Source organism: Calidris pugnax, unplaced genomic scaffold (genome assembly GCF_001431845.1).
Source record: "Calidris pugnax isolate Ruff unplaced genomic scaffold, ASM143184v1 scaffold188, whole genome shotgun sequence".
Classification (NCBI taxonomy): domain Eukaryota; kingdom Metazoa; phylum Chordata; class Aves; order Charadriiformes; family Scolopacidae; genus Calidris; species Calidris pugnax.
This window is the reverse complement of record NW_015091257.1, coordinates 2,673,923-2,695,597: the sequence shown is the minus strand read 5'-3', so window position 1 is coordinate 2,695,597 and position 21,675 is coordinate 2,673,923. Positions and strand designations below refer to the sequence as shown.

The 21,675-nt window shown below is 37.0% G+C and overlaps 1 protein-coding gene across 1 annotated transcript in view; it reads left to right on the top strand.

Moving 5' to 3' along the window:
• The window catches only part of OCA2 (oculocutaneous albinism II), a 198,692-nt gene that overhangs the window by 139,923 nt on the left and 37,094 nt on the right, over window positions 1-21,675 (top strand). The window contains exon 22 of the mRNA XM_014960217.1: window positions 9,135-9,228. Within this exon, the coding sequence (XP_014815703.1) occupies window positions 9,135-9,228 (94 nt within the window). The remainder of the gene's footprint in view (window positions 1-9,134; window positions 9,229-21,675) is intronic.

Below are 21,675 nucleotides of genomic sequence, written 5' to 3'. Positions count from 1 at the left end.
TGCACATACTCACATTTGTAGCTGAAAAGTAAAGTTGTCTTTTCGATGGAAATGGTCACTAACCATCTGCTGCTATCCATATTTCCCCTCTATGCACTGCGTAGTTACGCTAATGCTTTTACACCTCAACCCTTTATTGCTACCTTACTTATGTAATTAGTTTAAAAACCAGCAAATAATGTTAATCATAACAAATACTTATCAGCAGCTGAGTTTTAATATCAGAAAAGTATCAAATTATAACAAATTAAGGCATGACCAGATAGGTTTATTCAATCAAGTTCTCTGTTTAAAGTGCAATAATCTCTTCATTATACCAGAGGATTTATTCACTGTTACAGCTTATTGTCAGCTAAGTATAATTTTTTCTTCCACTGTTATTGGTTAGTTATGTCTGCCCTTAACCTGTGTCAAGGTTTAAAACACTTCTTATAGGGCATATGATAGGTTGGACAGATTTGCAACTGCTCTATAATTATATGTTAATATGGTATTTTGGTTTGATTACCATGGTGTTTCCTGTGGAATTACATTGATTTAACAAAAACAGACTGCAAGCAATAGGCATGAAGGGAAAGATTTGTTCAGGATGAGTCACCTCTCAGCAAACACTTGAGGACTATTAAGCAATAATGCAGAAATCTTATCTTCAAAGGTTTTGCCTCACATCCAGCTACTCTGTGAAAATTGGTTTGGAGCAATACCAAAAGACACATGCATGCACATTGACCAAAGGGTCTTTTACAGGTTTTGAGTGGAACTGTCTTTTAAAGGAGGATGTTTTGGGGAATGGGACAGAAACACAGGAATTGTTTGGGGTGCCTGAAGACCATTTATTTTATATCTTTGAGGGAGTGAAAGACAGATGGACAGGAAAGGACTTCTGCCATGATTTTAGACATTTCATATATATATCTTTTTTACCCTGTTCTGGGCTGAACATAAGAGACTCCTGTAATTTTTTTTTTTCTTTAAAAACATGTAGAGAATGGAGGGAAGAAGAAAGAAAAATACAGGCATCTTCTCACCTGTGCAAAAGCAGTCATTAGCTGAGGGCTTAAGACACTAATGCGTTATATGGCAGACTGAAGTCAAGACATAGCATCATCTAGCTCAATAAATGGTCTTGGGCTTTAGTGTTTGTCATTCCACATTGGAAAATACTTACAGAAAATTCCTACACAACTAAGTTCCAAGTTCTTATGTAACATTGTACAAACATTCACTTAAAATTCTTTTTGTTTCTTAGGCACTGGGTTCCTACTGTGCAAAGAAGCAATATTTAGTTTTGGAAGGCTATCTATCACTATATATGTCAAAATTATGAAGTACTGATAAGGAGTATTACTTACATTGAAAGAGCTCTTTTGATAAATAGCTTTTTGTTAATTGGGAACTGAGTTTGTGTGCTTCTAATAATCACACAGTACAACAGGTATTTCTTAGATATCTATTAATTTACTTGTTATTTACGGAACCAACTGTAATTATTAGAAGCATAAAACCACCCACACAGCAACTTCACTCATTCAGCCACATAGTTCACTCACACTGTTACCCAGCTGACATGTTTATATATGTGAGTTTGGCTTCATACGCCTTAGTGATATCGGAGTATAGAGCACCTGCTATGGTGTAGCCAGGAATGATCGTGTCCTTTCTTGGCAAAAAGTGCCAACTTCACAGCTGAGCCTGTGCTTATAATTATGGAAGATGCAGTTGTACTGACTCCCTTCAGTGATGCCCTCCAAGACGTTCATAAACCTCCTTCAGTGGTGAACAAATGTCTGTATGACAGTGGGGCAATAACTCTTCTGATTTTTGCACTCATTGATGGCCCTTGATGGACCACATACTGGGTAGGGATATGGGACCCATCAAGTTCCTCCCATTTTTTTTTAATCTACAGATAGAAAAAATCTGTGTGGTTTCCAGATTATTGGACGAGGGAAAGGCTGTTGATATTGTATACCTGGATTTTCAAAAAGCATTTGACACTGTCCCCCATACAAATCTGCTGGAAAAACTGGCTTCACACGGCCTGGACGAGCATACGATCTGTTGGATCAAGCACTGGCTGACTGGAAGGTCCCAAAGAGTGGTGCTCAATGGAATCAAATCCAGCTGGCGGCCGGTCACTAGTGGTGTGCCTCAGGGCTCAGTGCTAGGACCATTTCTATTTAACGTCTTTATTGATGATCTCGATAAGGACATAGGGTGTATCATCAGCAAGTTTGCAGATGATACCAAGTTAAGCAGGAGTGTTGACTCCCAGGAGGATAGGGAAGCCCTACAGAGGGACCTAGATAGATTGGATCACTGGGCCAAGATCAATGGCAACAAGGTTTCAACAAGGGCAAGTGCCAGGTTCTGCACTTGGGCCACAACAACCCCATGCAGCGCTACAGGCTGGGGGAAGTGTGGCTGGAAAGCTGCCTGGAGGAAAGAGACCTGGGGGTTCTAATTGACAAACGGCTGAGGGCAATGAAACTAGTGAAGGGCCTAGAAGACAAATCATACGAAGAGCGGCTGAAGGAGCTGGGGCTGTTCAGTATGAGGAAGAGGAGGCTGAGGGGAGACCTCATCACTCTCTACAACTACTTGAAAGGACACTGTAGAGAGGTTGGTGCTGGTCTCTTCTCACAGGTAATTAACAATAGAACGAGAGGGAACGGCTTCAAGCTCCAACAGGGTAGGTTTAGATTGAACATTAGGAAGAAATTCTTCACAGAGAGAGTGGTTGGGCATTGGAACAGGCTGCCCAGGGAGGTGGTTGAGTCACCGTCCCTGGCTGTGTTTAAGGGACGTTTAGATGCGGTACTGAGGGATATGGTGTAGGGGAGGACTTTGTAGAGTAGGGTAGATGGTTGGACTCGATGATCCCAAGGGTCTCTTCCAACCTCAATGATTCTATGATTCTATGATTCTATGATGATAGATACCAGCTGTATGCTCTGACGGAGCAAGCAGTCTTCGGAGGATGGCATCAGAGACCTCTGTCAATAGTGGATTTGCTCACCCCAAGATGGTGAGCCACTGACAAGTAGGAGTTAGGGGCAACCAGGCTCACAGGGTGACAGTCTATTTGACTTGAACATCGACAGGGATTTCTGAAATATCATGCAAAGATGGCAAAAGCTCAAAGATGGTGGCAGCTCACAGTCAAGGCCACCAGTGGAGTCTCTTCTGAGTATCCAGTGGTTTTTTGTGTCCCATATTCCAGGGATGAGATAGGCCTGTCAGTAACAGCTTTTCTGGTTTAAATCTACAGCTGACTGCAGGCAAAACTACTGTGATGGCAAGGGTGCCTAGAAAGTCATATTGCTCCATTCCTTCAGGGTTGGGAAGGAGGAAGAAGACAGGTATCAGAAAACTGAAATTAAAAAAGTCAGATCAGTTTAATATTTGAAGCATCTTACCCTGGAAAGTGCAACAGTGCAACGCCATTGTTAGTCCAATTCTTCTTTGTTCTAGACATGAGTAAATTTGGAATAATCCCCCCATCAAAAATGTCAGTACCATATGGAATTCATGTACAGAAGTTGCTGAACTGAAATCTCTGCAAAGAGCTCAGAACACAGCAAGTATTTTATGCTACAGAGGATGCTGTAGAAAGATAATTGCATATATGAAACAGTGGAATGAGTTTCTGGGGACACTTAGCTCATCATAGGTTCATTGCTTCTACTGCTTCTGTCTTGGTGAAATTCTGTTTGTGTTACACTAAAATAAAACATTGGAGCATGCAAAGACAAAATAGTCTTCAGATTTCTTGTTTCAGTTAATTTCAGGTAATTCAGGTAACTGAATACAAAGATCATGAACTGCCCCAAAACAAGATGAGATTGAAACTTGCTTGATGAACTGTAATACCAAGACTTTTCCCTTCTTCTTAAGCATTGGAGAGGAGAGTGAAGATCCAACTCCCTAATTAAACAGATTTTTATATGAGTGAGTGCTTATTGCACTTCAGTGCATAAACTTACCTGGAATTTGTGATAGGAAAATCAATAATATTTTTGCCATTGCCATTTTTGCCAAAAAAATGTACCATAACAAAATATTCTGAGTTTGAGATATACTTTTTGGGAAACTCCATGGACTCCAACTGTATGCAAAGGACTGTTGCCAGCAGCAAATATAATATATATAGATATATCTGGGAGTTGTTTAAAAAGCACTCACAAAATGTTCTGTGCATAAACAATTAATAAACTAGGAGGTTAGTTATTAAGCTCACACATATTCATCCTTGAATGGCAAGGGTTTTTTTCATGTTGGATATCCAGCATTCTTTGTCTGACGAATAAATGTAGTGAATCATGTAGTGGTGTTCTATGTGTCATTCTATTAATCCTCTGATATTTTCCCTCCTTTTTCAGCAGGCTAAACTCACAATGACGTTCCTTGGCTGGTAGACTTATGTGCTTTAAGGCCTGTATTTTCATAGGATTGTCATTTAAATAGCCATGGATTTCTGCCCTTAGAATGTTAGGTGACATGATTTTATTACCAGTATGTTCTTTAGTTTAATTGACATGTTTTATCAGCCACATATGCTGGAGCCATCTGTTTATATTTTTCTTTTATTACCAGAACTAAAAATATAGCCATAGTAAATCCTCGTTTTAGCTGAGTTTAAATACTATTTCCTCAATATAGAGTAACAAACAATTTCCATTAACCACCTGGCTGGCAAGGTGACTTAATCTCTGACAAGTCTTTGTTAGATACAAGATAATTTTTGGCCCACTATTTATTGCCTCTAAAACTATCAGAGGCGTTTCACTTGCAGTACCGAATATTTTCTACATATCTCATGTTCTTAGTGACAGTTTAATTTTTGGTTCTTCTTTGCCTTCTGCCCTACCAGAATTTTCTATGCCCTGCATTTCAGTGCTTGGTAACTGCGTAAGGCTGGCCCATAGTGGTCTGCAGAGAAAGACCAATCATCAACAATTCAGGGAACTGCAAGCCTTTTTTATTTTATTAATGCATATTCTCTGGGCTTTTTGCAAAAGGCATCTTTTGCACAGGCAGTTCTTAGTAAAATGTGTGTTGTGAAATCCCATGGTGTAGAGCAGCAACGAATCCCTAAAATAGAGACGTGAATTGCTGTTCAGTTGTCACTTTGCACAAATAAACAAAATGGGCAGTATGAACCTGATGCCTTCTGCTGTGCTGTATAGGCATAGAATAACCTTGTCTAAGTCACCTTTCTTGCACAATGGGGTGTGTGATTACTTGTATAAGTGTTGTCTTTGGGACACAGAAACAGCTGAGAAGGTTTCACTGTGCTGTTTCTTATGAGTCTCCTGCCATCACAGGAGTCGCTCACCGGTAGAGCAGAACCAGTACCTTTTCTCTTTGGTCTCCTGTCCACATATCTAGGGTCCAGGTAGTAAAGTTAAATCTTTATTTCTGCTTGTATTTCAGAAAAATTTCTTCATAGTTTCAAAAGAGATCTTTCTTCTTCATTTCCTTGACGAGTGGAATGCCATACTTAGGAGAATGTTTTGTTGTAAAAAGAGGTGAATAGCATAAAGATCTTGATTCAACTTTTTCTTGGGGAATTTGTAGTCTTGGTGAAGAGGCTGTGGCAGCAAGGTGTCAAAATATTAACTATTTGGTCATAGTTTTGCTTACAAAGAATACAAGGCTCTCCATTCCACTTTCATACAAATAGGATAGGAAGGAGCAAAACTTGGAAGGTGTCAAGTAGACCCCCTCTGTAAAGTGGACAACGGAATTGAGATGTCTAAACATGACTATCAGTGTCTTTTAACAAAAAGGGACTCCATACCATAATATAAATGCAAGGATTGTTATGAGAAATTAACAGTATTTTATGAAATTTTGCTTTGTAGTAATTGGTTTATATAGCTCTAGTCTGAAATCTCTCTGCTGCCTCATTTCAAAACCTCATTTAAAGTAAAAATTGAAATTCCTTTTTGATTGTTTCATCTGGCTTAAATTTTGAGGATGTTAGCGAGATGAGTGGGGTGAGAAGAAATATGTTGTCCTGCAGAATCATATTTTTTGAGTATGAATTAATTTCTTATAATTTTAATAGTTAATAGATGATATCTTCTAGGGAAGGTGGATAATTTATAACAGTAATAAAATCCTATTTCATTGAAAAAGTTTGCAAAACTGATTCAAGATTAAAAACAATGTGAAAGATGAAAACACATATGTTTCTATTTTTGTTCTTTTTCTATTTGTAACACATCCTATGTACTTCCATAGTATATGGTATAAACAAACATTTTCTTCACAAGGATTGATTTTGATTAGTTTAGTTATATAGACAAATGTGTCAACACCTGTAGGCACTTTTGTCATTCTTTGTGCATCAGTTTACATCCTACATATATAATTCATAAAGCACCCCATATAGAATCAAGATTAATGACTAGCTTCTTTCTGTATCAAGTCTTTGAGGACCTTCTCTGTTTTCCAGGTACAATCATTATTTCCTACAGTTATGTTTTTCTGTTTTACTGGAGGCAAATAGTCTTACATGGTAGTAGGTGAGATGGATTTGGTTTTGCTCTGTTGAGCTACGTCACTCATTTTTTCTGAATCCTGACAATCAAGCAGCAAGGTGAGGTGGTTTAATATTGCGCTTTCCAGCAAAATTAGCAGTTTTTCTAGAAGCTAATCAAACAGTGATTTATCCTGGTAAGATTATTGAAATAAAGGCTTGAAAAATGAAAGAAAAGAAATGAAAGCTATCTTCATGATAAGACCTTATTATGCTCCTTCTAATTATTAATGGTGTTGTTTACGTAATCTGAAAAGGGAATAATGAAGGAAACATGAGGCTTCATAAGCTTTAACTTCTACTTTTTTCTTTGTTGAAGGGCAGCACTTCATAAAACTGTAAAAAATCTGCATTCCAAATATATTCAATTAATATGACAAACGTATTTGTACAATATGTATCACAGGCAACTATATCTCAGTTTGCAAAGTATTCTAACTTGGAGTGCTTTTGATGCTATTTTAAATGCTTATGGCATGAATCAGAAGGAGTTGTAGAACCAAGTCAGTTTTTCAAAAACATTGAAAACTACAGTGGAAAGTTTCCTTCTAACTGTTTTTAGCGGTCAGGTTAACTACAACACTAGAAAAAGCTGAGGTTTGAGGTATTGATAGTACAAAAATGTTGCCTCACATAATTGCATGAATGAATGTGTTAAAAGTGATTTTTGGGGGAATCAGAGAGGCAGATGTGTAATCCTGTGATTTCAGTATTTGTGTTTAGATTTTATGTTGAAACACAAAGTTTATTTGAAATAAATATAGAATATTTATATTCTATAAATATGGTGATGGTGACTCAGCCACTTCCCTGGGGAGCCTGCTCCAATGCTTGACAACCCTTTTGGTGAAGAAGTTTTTCCTACTATCCAATCTAAACCTCCCCTGGTACAACTTGGGGCCATTTCTTCTCTTCCTATTACTTACTACTTAGGTGAAGAGATGGACCCCCACCTCTCTACAACCTCCTTTCAGTTGTAGAGAGTGATAAGGTCTCCCCTCAGCCTCCTTTTCTACAATTTGAATTGCATACCATTTTCTGGCAGTGATGGTTAGAGAGAAACAAAGTTTGTGGAGAAATTAAATCTTTTGTGACTCTTTCATGAAAAAAGCCAGACAAGATGTTGGGCATTCTGACTCTTCGTTACGCCTTAAAATAGAAATAGATATCTTCAAGCAATGTACAATTCAAGAATAACTGTTTAGACATTAATTTATCTAGGTTAATCAATTTGAAGATTTAAAAGTGAAGATTAGCACCACTGGCAGGAGGGAGCGGGAAAGGTTGTAACACTTCATAGAGCCTATATATTGCTCCATATGAAAAGAACACACAGAGTCAGGAAAGATGAGCATCACTCAGCCATCAAAGTGAAAACATTTTTCAGGAAGCAGCTGCTCTGTCTCTGAGACCATACCCCTTGAGGGGCACCTGTGAAATACATTCAAATGACAAATCAAAGGATTGAAAGTCATAACTCTATTCACTACTGAAAATCCTGGACTCTGAGAAAGCATTATTCTTAAGGCATATTACAGCTCTTTCTACAAATCCTTTCCTGCTTGATTTCTTGCTGTTCTATATTTGATTGTTCTTTCTCTCTCCCTTTTATTCCCATAAACCTCTGTACATGTTAAAAACAGGTTAATGACATTATACCTATCTCCTTTCTAATGACCTTCTCTCTACAGGTACTGATTACACCTTTCTTTCAAACCAAGTGGTTACACAATTAAATTGAACTCATCTCAGTTTTTCCCAACTAGGGTGAAAGTTGTTTAGCTTAGAAGGATGTTACTGACTGAGGTCTGGTGCTACTCGAAAGTCTGCCTGCTCTATACCAGTTGTCAAACGAAGTCTATTATGTCTCCCTACAAGTCCCATTTGACTTTTCAGGGGGTTTGTTATGGTTTATTTTATTTTATTTGCTAAAAGGATTAATAAGATGGATAAAATTTGGAAACATTTCCCAGTGAACTGAATCTAAGTTCTCTGGTAAACATAATGTTAGAATAAAAAGTAAAATAACTCAGGCTTGTTTATGAATTCATAAGCCTGCCATATTGATATTTCTTGTTTTTCCCTAAAAGATCAGACAATTTTGATTATAACAAGGATTCAGCAAATTTTCAGTTACACATTATCTACAGCCATCTTGATTGTGAAGCATCTCTTACAGCTGTCTCCAGCAAGAAGAGAGGATATAACTCTGTTCTTTAGGTTTCAAGAAATGAAGGGGGAATTGGTTTGTAGTCACTGTAAGAGCCCTATTGATCTGGAATGATCTAATAGGAGGTAATTGTAACTTTATGAGACCCTCGGTTTTGTTAGCAGTACCTGTGTCAGGCTTAGCCTAACATGGTTGATCCCTTCTCTGTGGCTTGTAGGACAGCACAGTCAGCACAGAAAAGTAAGCACAGATCAAGAATATGATGCAAAGACACTAATTTAAGAAAAAAACATGCCATCCCCCTAAAGTTATTCTTTGGACTTGCTGGTGGTTTAAGTTGTTTATTGAATGAAATTTATGTTGTGCTAATGGCTGGATGTCTCCTGAATATCTCTTTGTTTCCTTCTTAAACCACAGATTCCTGTGCTTCTCAACCTGAGTAAAGATCCAGATGTTAACTTGCCTATGAAACCATTAATCTTCTCTTTGGCCATGGGTGCGTGCCTTGGAGGTAAGTGCTTATCTGAGAAAGCTGACAAAAGTTAACAGGTATGCAATTATGGCATCTATAAACTGGCACAATAAGTTCAATGATTTTATTATGCAAAACAGAGGGAGGGACTTATCCAGACTCTTTTGAACTTCAAAGGACTCCTGGATAAGGATTCCAGCCACTCTCTGCTGCTACAATATGATTTTTGCAGTCCGTGTTTGAAGACCATATCTGCATAAAGTACAGAGGCAAAAAGCAGTCCAGATGGTGCTTAAAGGGTTCTGATCTCTTGTGAGAGAAAATACAAAGATACATTTAGCTTTCAGAACAGAGACCAATCATCGTTTGTTGAAAAGATGCAGAAAATGTATCGTAGCTGAGATCTGAAAGCTTGATTCAAAGTCTACTGAAGTCAAAGGGAGGTTTTCTGGCTGGCTCACAGAAAAGGTTTGAGTATCCATTTGTGACCTATTTTGCACTTCTTAGTCTAAGGAAAGTCTTTTTGAAGTCTATGGGAAATGTACGTCTAATAATGAAACCTAATAGCCCTTCTTTTAGAACCCATCTTGGTGTTAACTGGGATTTCTTTATTGTCAGTACATTAGCACAAAACAATAAGATGATTTCATTACTTTTTTTTTTTATTTTAAACTGAAAGTGTACCATGTATATGTTGAAGACCCTGGATTTCCTCTCTATTTGTTATAGCAATAAAGGGCAGTAGCCATTTGGTAGTTTTTAAGGTGTTAAAACATTTCCAAATAGCAAGTGGACTAAGGGCAATTAAAATGTGTAAGTTTTAAATGAGAAATAAAGTTAGTATTATTTTTTTTACTACTGAGAGTTTTAATGCTAATTACATTGTATTGGGCTGTGTTTTGATGCCTAAATATTTAGGTAGTTCATTTAAATAAAGTTACAATCAATAAAATGGTGTTCTGCAGTGAATCTAGCCCTTTTGCCCCTCCAAATAGTTTTCTTGACTTTACAGGGATTAAATCTAAAACCAGTTTTGTGTGTAATACAAGTTCTGGTTTGTTTATATAGCTAAGTGATTGCTGGTACAAGTGACCTTAATACCTAACAAAGATTATAATGATGTGATTTACAGATTGAATTTTAAGAGCATCTTGCAAAGGCAGGACAATTTGTAACAAAAAACAGTTATTCATTTGAAGAATATCTTTTATACTCATCATTACTCATCATTATATTGTGACTTTAATCTGTTCCTCTTTAAAACCAGTGATTTGAATAATCAGCATAGCTTTATATAGATGTTTGCCATAAAAATATTACCTTTCTTCTCAATTTGCTAATTATTGAATATATTCTGATTTCATTAAACTTTCTGACTAAAAAAAAATCAAAAAAACATAAGGAATATAAAGTTGGCCGGATTACCCTGACATCCTCTGAGTGGGAGGCACTTCACCAGCCTTGGAGCCTTTACAAATCTCATCTGATTTTTCTAAACTATCAGTTATCATCTTAACCCAAATTCCATTAATTTGATTTGTTGAAGGACTATTGGGATTTTAACGGAGACTTCTGTGTGTATGTAGTATGAGACAAAAATAAAAATATAAACAGCACCATGGAAATTATTTGAATTAAAGCCCTAGAGATCCATAGGAAGTGCCCAGGTATTCAGATACAGGCTCCATACAAATATTTGAATAAAAAGTTAGATCATTATCAGTATTAGCAGAAGCCTGAATACTCCAGACTGTGCTCTGTTAGTGTAAAGCTGAGCATATGCTGAGTTATAGTAGCAAAGGTCTCATAGGGGTGTTAGCCTGATAAGTAGTATGCTTCCAAGTTTCCCATGTCAAAACTAAAAGCTAATGAACAGCAGCTTATTGTTAGGGGATTAAAAGTGTGGAAAAGCTTTTGCCTTAAAAGATTTAATGACCCTCAAAAGTAGGGGAAAAGGGGATTTTCTTTCTTTTATTTAAAAAAAAAAAAAAAAAAGAAACTTTTGATGGCATTTAAAAGCAATTTCCAAAAGAAAAGTCTTATCAGCACTAAAGTGGTGTGAAGGATTCCTCAAGGTAGGCTAAACCCACTGTGGAAGGGGTACATGATGATTATATCATTACTGTATGCTTTTTAAGGCAAAAGATTGGATCTTGTTACTGCTCATGCAACCACCGGAACTCGGCAAACAAGACATTTTGTAGAAGAGTCTGATGAAATAATACATTATAACTATGCATTTCAGGGTTAGCTGTTTGCTATATAATACAGAGCTTCAATTTTGGTGATTTGATAGAATTTCTGGCATTTGGGGTAAACATTGCTCTGTTCTTATGTGTCTGTGAAGAGGCCTTTGGTATTTGTGCCTGTCTTGGAAAATGATGTGCAATATTTTGTCCTGAAAAATTTCCAGTGGGTGCAATTACTTTTTTCTTCTGTCACAAAGCGCACAGGCAGCTATGAGGTTGGAAGATGATAAGAAAAGACAGTCATTTTCCTTCAGTGCTTTAGCTGTTGTCCTGGAAATGAAAGAAGGATTGAGTCAGTCTCAAGCAAGATTAAGAGACCTTTGCCAGTATAACTGCCACTTTGTTGTCATCTTCAGCAGCATCCTGCTGAAGAGAGCTAGAGTGGCTACTATTAAATTTCTGTCTTTCATGGCATTGGGCTCACACATAAGGAGTAACTGAATACCTCATAGATGCTCCTTGATCTGTAAAATGCATCTCTGAAGGTGAGAAAGGATGAAAAATCCTGTCTCTTACTCAATGAAGCCAAAGACAGTGATGGTCATGGGCAGTTCTTGGCGAGATGGTCACAATTGTGAAACCTTTGGGTCTTCCTTGGAGTCTGCCAGTTCTTTTCTGGCAGAAGCTTTCTTGCTCAGGTCAGGTCAATCTTACGTGGTTAAGAAATAAACATGGCAATTTTTGAGGGGATCTGGTTCTTGAAGTTTAGGTTTATATTTGTCCCAGATATCTTTAAGAACTTAAGCTGCAATTTAGGAGTCTGGCTGCCTCAGGTTCCTGCTTTAGCGATGGGGATACCGGCATATTCAGGAGGCAGATGTTTATTCATCCACTGCAAGTGCCAGACTCTCTCTGCAGAGCGCATCCGAGCCCCTCGTGCACACAACTTCAGTAGCTGAGAGGGGTGCTCAAAGACAGGCCAAATGAATTCAAACCTTGGGGTTCGTTTGGTTTTTCAATTCTTCTGAACGTTGAACGACCACAGTATTTTATCCCTGTCTGGGCATCAGTGGTCAGGCTGACCAAGTAGCTGGAAAAATTGTATTGCTCGTGGTTTTTTTTTCTGTACTATCTGCCAGCATTTCAATTATATTTTGACCATGAAGGAAAAGAAACAGAAAATTTAAAATGAACTAAAAGAAACAAACAAGGAAGTAAGTTTGCTTGTTTTCTGTGGTGTTCTGATGTATCTTCATCAGTATTTCTTTTGCACAAAAGGACATTGAAAAAAGCTTTATTTATTAATGCTTCCTATTCTAGTACATGGTGGAATTATGGCAGCTCTTGAGACTGAGCTGTAAGGAGACCTTCTAATAATGTCTAAGAAATGTTGCCCTGAATTTTTTTTCAGGAAAAATAAAGATTGCTAGCTCCAGCTTTTTCAGAACAAAAGAAGTTTTAATTGCACTGCTTCTATTAGATCATTAGTTTTAAAATAACATTAAATATGAATTCAGCTCAATTTCAACTCAATTTGAATAAGTGCACAGTCAGAAATCCACCTGTTAATACTGTTCATTGTGTAGAACTAGATTGTTTACTGAGCTGAAGAGGCTATAGCTAAGATTAGCTAATATATAGCTAATTATTTGAAGGGATTTTATACATTTGACATTTAAAGAGCTGGCATTTATTTGTCTTTTTATCTTTTATTATTATTTATAAAAAATATGTTTTTAAAAAAGAAGGAAAAAAAACCAAAGAGAAAAAAGGAGCTTCATATTTGAAAGTCCTCACCTTCTGAGTTCTGAGCTGCTAGCATAGAAAAGTATTTCCCAGTTGCAATGACTACTGCTGTGGTCCAAAGGGGATATTTTCTACAGTGTATAGATTTGCACTCTTTGTCTTCTCTGTATATTTTCCTGGAGGACAACCCCTGAAAATCACCATTGTCACAATCCTGCAGAAAAAGGCAATTTCTAGGATGCATACAGCTGTGTTATTTTGGCCACACAATCCCGGTTGTAGGCAGTATTTCAAGAAAGGAAGTAGGAGCAGGGGGTTGCTGGCACTTCTAACCTTCTAAGGTCAAAACTCAGGTGTGAATAAAATCCACTATCCACAGGACATTGTGTTAATTGCAGCTATTAAATGGGTGCAACCCACAGTGTAGCTAAACAGTGGGCTTTCTCTCAGTGGCCCAATGTTATAGCTATTCTGTCTCTTGGCACTCTTCCTTATGTCCCTGATGCAGATGGGGCCTTGCAGAGTGGAGTACCACTGATTTATTATTCCTACTGACTCTGTTCAATAAAATCCTAAACTAGTTTTAAAGCTTCAGACATGCTGAAGGTATAAACCTAGAAATATTGTTTATATTATTAAACCAACCCTCCTTCTCTGCAATATGAGGGAAAAGTGATAGCCTTCAATAAAACATAAAATGTATTAGAATACATAATAACTAATATTATAAAAAACCCACAAATGTAGATCCTTTTAAACATAGATCACATTTGTATAACACTTTTCAATTTGAAAGAGTCAAAAAGTCTATCGAGAACGGAATGTATGGCATAAAAATATAACAGTTATTTAAGAGAAGCACTATTCAGCTTTGGTTTTGAACTCAATTGTTATATACAATGTGTAATTGAAATGCAGGAAATTTTTTTAAAGGAGAACATACCTACCTGGCTTGATTTTAATCAGGACACTGAAAGTTCCTGTTGTTTCTAAAGGAGGCTTTTAGTGATCAGAAATCCTGGGGCTCAGTTTTATGTCTTGTGGGTTAGACAGCTCTGATTTAGACAAGTATTTTGTCTATGGATATAAAACTCATAATCCAAATCAAAGAGTGATATTGTAGGGAATGAGAGTGACTTGAGAGCTCTCAAAAGGTAAAGGATGTTACTGTTCTTGACTTTGAAAGGCAGGCAAAACAAATAGAAAATTTAGGAAAAATCTCATGGTTTTTCTTTAAAGACCTCAGTGAAGTCTTTAGCAGTATTATGCCTCTGAACTGTATAGATCTAGAGGCAAAATACAGCAGATATTTTGTATGTCTTACACTAATATCTAATCTGCTTTCTGAGTATCCTTTGCATTGTTTCTATGATGTTTGCAATGATGGAAATGAGTAACATGGACTTAAACTGTGGTTGCTGTCCATTAAATGGCAGTACTACTTGCTTGTTCTTAATGAAGAACTCATTCAGGTGTTAACTGGAAGTTTCAAGTTTTGCTGTAGCATGAAGAACAGCACCACTGGATAACTACAAAGAGTCTTTTCTTTCTCTTGATGTTTGAGTGACCAAACTGTCCACTTGCCAGGATCTGTAACCTTCTATAAAAATCCATCTATAAAACTGCTGGTTTCCTTAGTTCTTTCATGACATTCAAGCTCTGAGCCATCTTCATACCTTTTCAGTATGAAGTTCTTAAAGCCCAGCAGTGTTGTAAAGTCCTTGGTGTGAAAGCCAGGCTCATTAGCAGAGTCCTTGCAGCTATAGGAGATTCTCTAATCTAAGACTACGGAAGATAATCCTCTGTGGTATAGAAGATATACAGAAGAAACTTGTGAATGTAAAATGTAAAACCAGAGAAAATTGAGTGTGTACATTTGACAGACATACCTTTGTGTGTATTAAGGCAATATCAGAGACGTGCTTATCTTTAAGACACTGAGTTAATGTGGAAAAAGCCCCCATATTGAACCTACTCAATTGTTCTCAGCAAGGACATTTTTCTAAGCTTCAAAAGAGCTACCTTTGCAGATATGCATATATAGATACATATATATGTTATTAAGGGTGAAATATGAAGTATATGGGATAAAGGACACTGTTTCAAGTGTACTGATGAGGATTTACAGTTTGAACAGTAAATGTTAGATTTTGAAATGGAAAGGAAGAGAGCTATGTGTAATACATAGAGATCTACTCTAATTTACATTGATGTAGAAAAAGAATTTATACCAAACACCCAGATCACTTGATTATAATGCTTGCATTATAATGAATGATGAATTTTAAGTGCTTATATTAACAGTTTTCAATTTGTGTAAAGTAACTACATGCTATGAAGTTCTGCACATTAGAGACAGGATAATGACCAGAGATGATATTGAGGCTTGTACAAAGCATATGTGGAGTTTTTTTCAATTTCATTTACTTGCTTTGTGCATTTGTTTATCATAAATTACAGAAGGTTCTTTCTAGAAGCCTTGGCCAGATCTGTTTTCAGAATAATGTAGAATATTCAAACTCAGTATGTTGTACTGGTGAGTTGCTGCAATATGAGAATACAGGGTCTGCATAGCTGTCAGCAGAAGAGGTATATTTAGTTAGAAGGTAGCACTTGGACTGTCTGACAGAACAGGACAGGGAAGCTATAGCAAGCTTCAAAATGCTTAAGTGCTGAACACAGTACTGGTCTATCTACTTTCCTTCCTCTGCAGACACTTTCCAGAAAATACCCGCTTTTTCTGCACCTTGAATGATGCAGCAGAGAGGAGGAAAAAAATCTCAGTCTGCAGTATTCATATTGATTTAAATTGATGAATCAGACACTCTGTATGACACTAAAGAAAGTTATAATCATGCCCTAGATAATATTTATGTATATATTAATATGTATAAATAGCTAGCACAGTTGTGGTTAGCACACTTAAACCAAAGCAGGGTACTAGCAGGAGTTGTGAAACTGTTTTAAACAAGGCACTTGAACCATACCAAAACATAACAGGTAGGTTCCAATTGAAAGTCAATTTGATTAAAGTCAGAATCTAAAGCAGTCAGAATTTAAAGCAGCTGGATATTCTAAAATGCCTACTTAAATATGTGTTTTGGGGCATTAGGGAAATGGTGTGTCAGATGGTTACACTGCTGACACTATCCCTCATTATACCAGTTCACTTTATTCTCATACTGGGTAAGTTGACTTCAAGGAGAGATGACATAATGATCACCTCAGGTTTTGTGCCTCTTCTTTTATAGTTGCCTGGATTTGAAAGAAGCTTATGGCTTTCTCTAAGTTGTTAGCATAACAAGTGCAGGATGTTCAGCAACCTGCCTTATTTCTTTCGTATTTCTGGTAGAAAAGTAATAAATATAAATTTCACTTTTTCTTTTCATAGCAGAAAGAAAGCAAGAAGCATTTAGTAGTGCAATACTTACAGTAACTGTCCTGCAGGTGGTATGATAGTGGTAATAAAAAATGGTAAAGTTCACCTGATTAAAACTGTTGAATTGAATGCAGTTCAATGAACTTTTTGGCTAAGTTAACTCAAATTTTGATTCAGAGTCTTTTTTTTTTTTTTTTTTCCAATAAACTCCATGTGTGTGCCTTTGTGCAGAAACATCCCATTCAGAATGTTTCCAAATCAGTACAATAGAAAAATATTGATATCATGCGACTGCAATCTATAACATATAACAGTGTTGAATGAGTTTATGCATACCTTTTCCCCCTTACTGGATGTAACTTGAGGTTTCTTGTTATTTTATGGGCTATTAATGGCTTAATTGGCCTTGATTCTGTAGCTCTTTATTGACAGTAAAGTTTGATTATCAAGGGCTTGTTAATTTTAGCACATACAAAAAATTAAAAGATATTCAAGACTTGTGCACTATTAAAAGATATTAAAGACTTGTAGACATTTAACAGATGAATATAAATGGCTTTGTTTAATGAGGCAAATCTGGATTAGTTTTCTGCAAAACATAAAATTCCTGAAAGCTATGAATCCTAGAATCATAAAATGGTTTAGGTTGGAGGGGACCTTAAAGATCATCTAGTTCCAATCCCTGCCATGTAAAGAGACACCTCCCAAAGGAAGGCTGTTTCCTTTAAGACTAATTAAAACTGTAACCAGACAGATTTGTTACATTATTTTTAGTTTGTGTTTTAAATAGAGAAATGGAATTTGCTATGGAAAGGAAGCTGCACATGTCAGTTTAACTATATTTAATGATGTAAAGCTCATGGGAGACAGCACAGTTTTCTTTTGAAAATGGATGGAAGCAAGGAGCTGGTTTCCTTCAGTAGGTTTTGCTTTGACACTATAATGGGATGGTTTGGTTACAGCAAAGAAGCAGGGCTAAAAATCTTCACCCTAAATTTAATCATGATTCTGTAGTGAACTGTTTTCAGAGTGAGAACCCTTGTCTGGGACAAAGCTGTGCAAACAGCTGTGCCTGTGTCAAACTGGGCCTTGAACAGATGTTTGTCCAAGGCCAGGCAAAAGCCATTTTCAGGGCATGTGTTGACATGAAAACAGGGTAGTCTTTTGCTTCTGCAGTAGCTAGCTGGAGATACAGGGAAGAGAAAATGCAGAAGGGCTATCATTAAGCACAGTTGTAGCTTGTTATCCACTGTCACACCACATGGAAGGGAAGTGCTCTATGATGCTCACAACAAAGCAAGACTTCTCTGTAAGCAATAGACTTGTAAGCTTGCTGTTTCACAAGGTACTATCTTTCATATATTTGAGAAAGTGACTGTTTATGAAGGCTGCTCAGGCTTGGCCAAATAGCTTTATTTGTGATAATCCCTTCTCTTTGATTTCTCAGTGCTTTGAGTAATAAACACTAATCCTGCTGCGTACTTTGAGCTGATTCTTTAGGCAAACATATTAATGCAGCAAACCCAATAGTTAGGCTTGCTCATGAGGGGGCAATACCAAAGGGACTCCTGAGAACTAACAGTATTTCGATACAATAGATGCACTGCTGACAACTAAAAATCAACAGCTGAGAATGAGGATTAAAGTGAGAGGAAACATGTTATTGATGCAAACTCTCTCTTTTTCTTGTTAAGATTTCATCCCGATTTCCCAACCACTTTCTTTAGTCAGCTTTATCAGTTCTCCCAACATTGATTTTCAGCGCATTGCAGATTAGAGTCACCTGGGCAAACTCTGTGTAACGTGGGAGAGGCTGTCTGGGCCAGAAGGATGTGCATTATGTGTGGTGTGCAGGTTCTGGGTATGAATTTGTCAGTGTCTGAAGGAGTGATGTAGCAGAGGATGATCACTGAACCCTGGGTTAAGAAAAAGTAGCTACAAATGGAAGCAGAAGGCTGGAAGAAGCAGGGCTGGTGGATACTACAGGTATCAGCTCAGGCTTACCAAACCTTGTCAACATCTTCCTCCTTGTACCTTTAAGCTAACTGGAGATGCTAAAACATGGAGGGCATGTTTTAATGTGTGGGTTTTGGTTTTGGATCTTTCTTGTAGATTTATTCTGAATTAAATCTGTTGAATACTTTCTTGTTCTTGGAGTTGATTCACATTCCCTAAAGGTATTCAAAGTAATTTGCCTTGAGAAATATTAGAAAGATACTCCACCTTTTCTGGACAGAAACAGTAGCAGACCTTCTACTGTGCTTCTGCACTGACTGTGCAAAGCTAGGGCAGGTCCAGGTTAAAACGAGTATGGTCTGTGAGGATTCATTCCTCTGTCGTTTTCTTCTCTGTAGCCTAGGCAGCAGCAGCTTTTTAAGTGACATGTCTGTACCTTTCTAGGATCACACTTCAAAATGAGAACTTTTTTTTTTTTTAAGAAAAGGTCTTTCTTGATTTCATGCTTGTGAATTATTATTTGTAGTACTGACACTTGCACATGCAGTCTACCAAAAATAGAAGGCAGAATAGGTATGCAAGATGAAATGTATGGTTTACCTTATACATATTATTACTATCGATATTAGAAATATAATATTTAATTCATTATAATGAACCCAGTTTCTTAATAACCATCTCCCTTGTGATAAAGAATGAGTTACAGTAGGAATAATCAAAAAAAAGTTGCAATAGGAGTCATCAAAATAAATTGGTTATTACAATGTTATTTTTTGATATAGCTCATGTGTGTTATTACATTTGGAACATACATACAAGCAGGTAAGAGTCTTTGCTATACGTTTTAAGCTTAATTATTCTTAAGATTGAAGATGATGTGAAGATGAAGTCAAAATTGGCTGAAGTCCTAGAAAATGCTTATCCTACATTTGTATTAATTGGAATGAATTTAACGTGTGTAGGTTTCCATGTACATTAATTTAGTCTTGGGTTTTCTGTGATTCAGAGGTCACAATGTTGCTGTTTCACTACTGAGTTAAATGTCTGCCGTGGAGACAGATGTTCCTGGGAGGAGAAACAAAAGTTTGCCTCTGTTGTTAATTTCAGTGTAGTTCTTTGAAGCCTGCTGAGCCAACACCTAATTAAACTGCACACACGCTCCAAACAAATGGAAAAAGAAATGCTGCTCCTTTCAGATAACATTTAGGGTGACAATTTCTCCTCAAGTGAAACCTACTTGGGGAAATCAATTCACTGCTGAAGCAGAAACTCTTTCCATAATACTTCATTATGTGAAGGCATTACTATAGCCCATGTATAGTATAGGAGAGTGCGTGCTGTTTGGAGACCTCGACTGTATCTAGTCACAGCCATGGGACAAATGCAGTTTCAGTCCTGTTTCTTTAATCTGAAGCCAGAGCTATATTCCTTGTCTACAGCAATATTATTCTGATGGTGATGTCTGATTGTGCTACACGTCGAGCAAAAACCTCTTATGAAATGTTTGTAGGCTGTAGACTACTGATTAGTTTTGGAATTGAAAATTCCTTAAGTGTTCCTGCCTGACTCCCCTAATAACATCAGCTGTATTCATTTGTTCTGTTTTTGCATTAAGCCACATGCTTTGTGTTTTGGCTTTCTCATGTCAGAGCCTACTAGGAATGCTGTTCCAAGTTCAATTTCATATCTTTAAACATGCATTAAAATAACTAAAATATGCTTGAGGCAAAGGGAGGGCAAGGCAACCTCTAGTAAGGTTACTCATCTTTTCTCTCCACACCTGAAACATGTGTGTGCAAGTGTGTGATTCACTGTATATGATAAGAAGCCTAGGTCAGAAAAAGCCCTTGATGTCTCATAAGAATGTTCCACAATGCTTTTATGATCCATTCTATTGATATGCAGTTCTACTAACATCAGCAGAGCTCCTCAGAGCTAGACAGAGAGGACCTCTACATCCAGCTCCTTTGCAATGTCAAAGCCTTAAAAACAGAGCAAGTAGGAAGCAGCTCACCCAGCATAGCTCCCAGGAGAGCAGAAAAAACAGGAATTAAAAAAAATAAAGGGACAATTAAATATATGAAATAAAATGTCTATTTGGGATTGCAGGGAGTAGAGGGGAATGCTCTTCTCATCTCACATTGTCTGCAAGATTTAATCTTCTTTCTTGTTTCATAGTGGGATTAGCTCAAGAGCTGATTGAGGCTGCTGATGAGAAAACAAACCCAGTCTCCTGTTCTTAATAGGTGTTGTTTATGCCACTCACCTGTGACAACAGATAACCATGATCATATCAGATCTCTACTCCAGGATGAAAATCTCAGTCTGCTGTCCATTTTGTGTTGATAAGAATCGACCATCCTGGAGTAAAGAGGAAACACATTTTCTCTTTGGATTCAATTGAAAAAATCTTGGACCCACAAGGGCTGTTTGTTGGAAAGCTTTGGCTTTCATGAAATCAATTTAAAAAAAATATTCCTGAACAACTTTTTTGGGGGTTTAGTTGTTTCTCAAAATTGTTCATCTGTCCCTAGAATGATCAGTCAATAACCTGTATTTCAGTATCCACTGACTTTGTATGGCTTTGAATCCAAACTGGGATCAAAATTATCACAATCAAGCTCTCTCTTCTACCCTTCTTCTTAATAGAAAAGAAAGATCTTCCTTCCTCTAATGTTCCTTCTGCATCACATCTTTTCTCTCCTTTTCCTTACTTCTGAACTCTATCTCTTAATTTTATTTTAATTTAAGAGTGTTCTAGTATTTTTTAAGAATATTTTTAGAATTCTGTTCATTTTGCGTGCACTTTCAGGTGCAGAAGACCATATTGGGTGACCTAAAATATTTACTAAGAAAAAACAATTAACTGGAGCATTAATTTTCTTCTGATCTTTTTCTCTCAAAGTCAGATCAGAAGAGTCTCCAGTGAGCAGTAAGGATTGTTATCTTTTTTGTTCAAAATTTCAGTTAGGAATAGAATGTAGGAGTCACTGTCTCTTCCCGAGTTGTGCCTTAGATCAGAAACATTTGCTGAAGACATCTGCTTTGTGGAAGTCAAGTACACAGCATTTCTTAAGTCTGAGGTATGACTCATGGGAAAGCTATAGAAAATGGATTTGTCTTTCTGAGCTCTGAATATCTGACTCTCTACATCATCAGATTGTTGAAAATTTTGAGAAAACACAGGAATAAATTTGTTGCTGGAAAGGCTCAAGA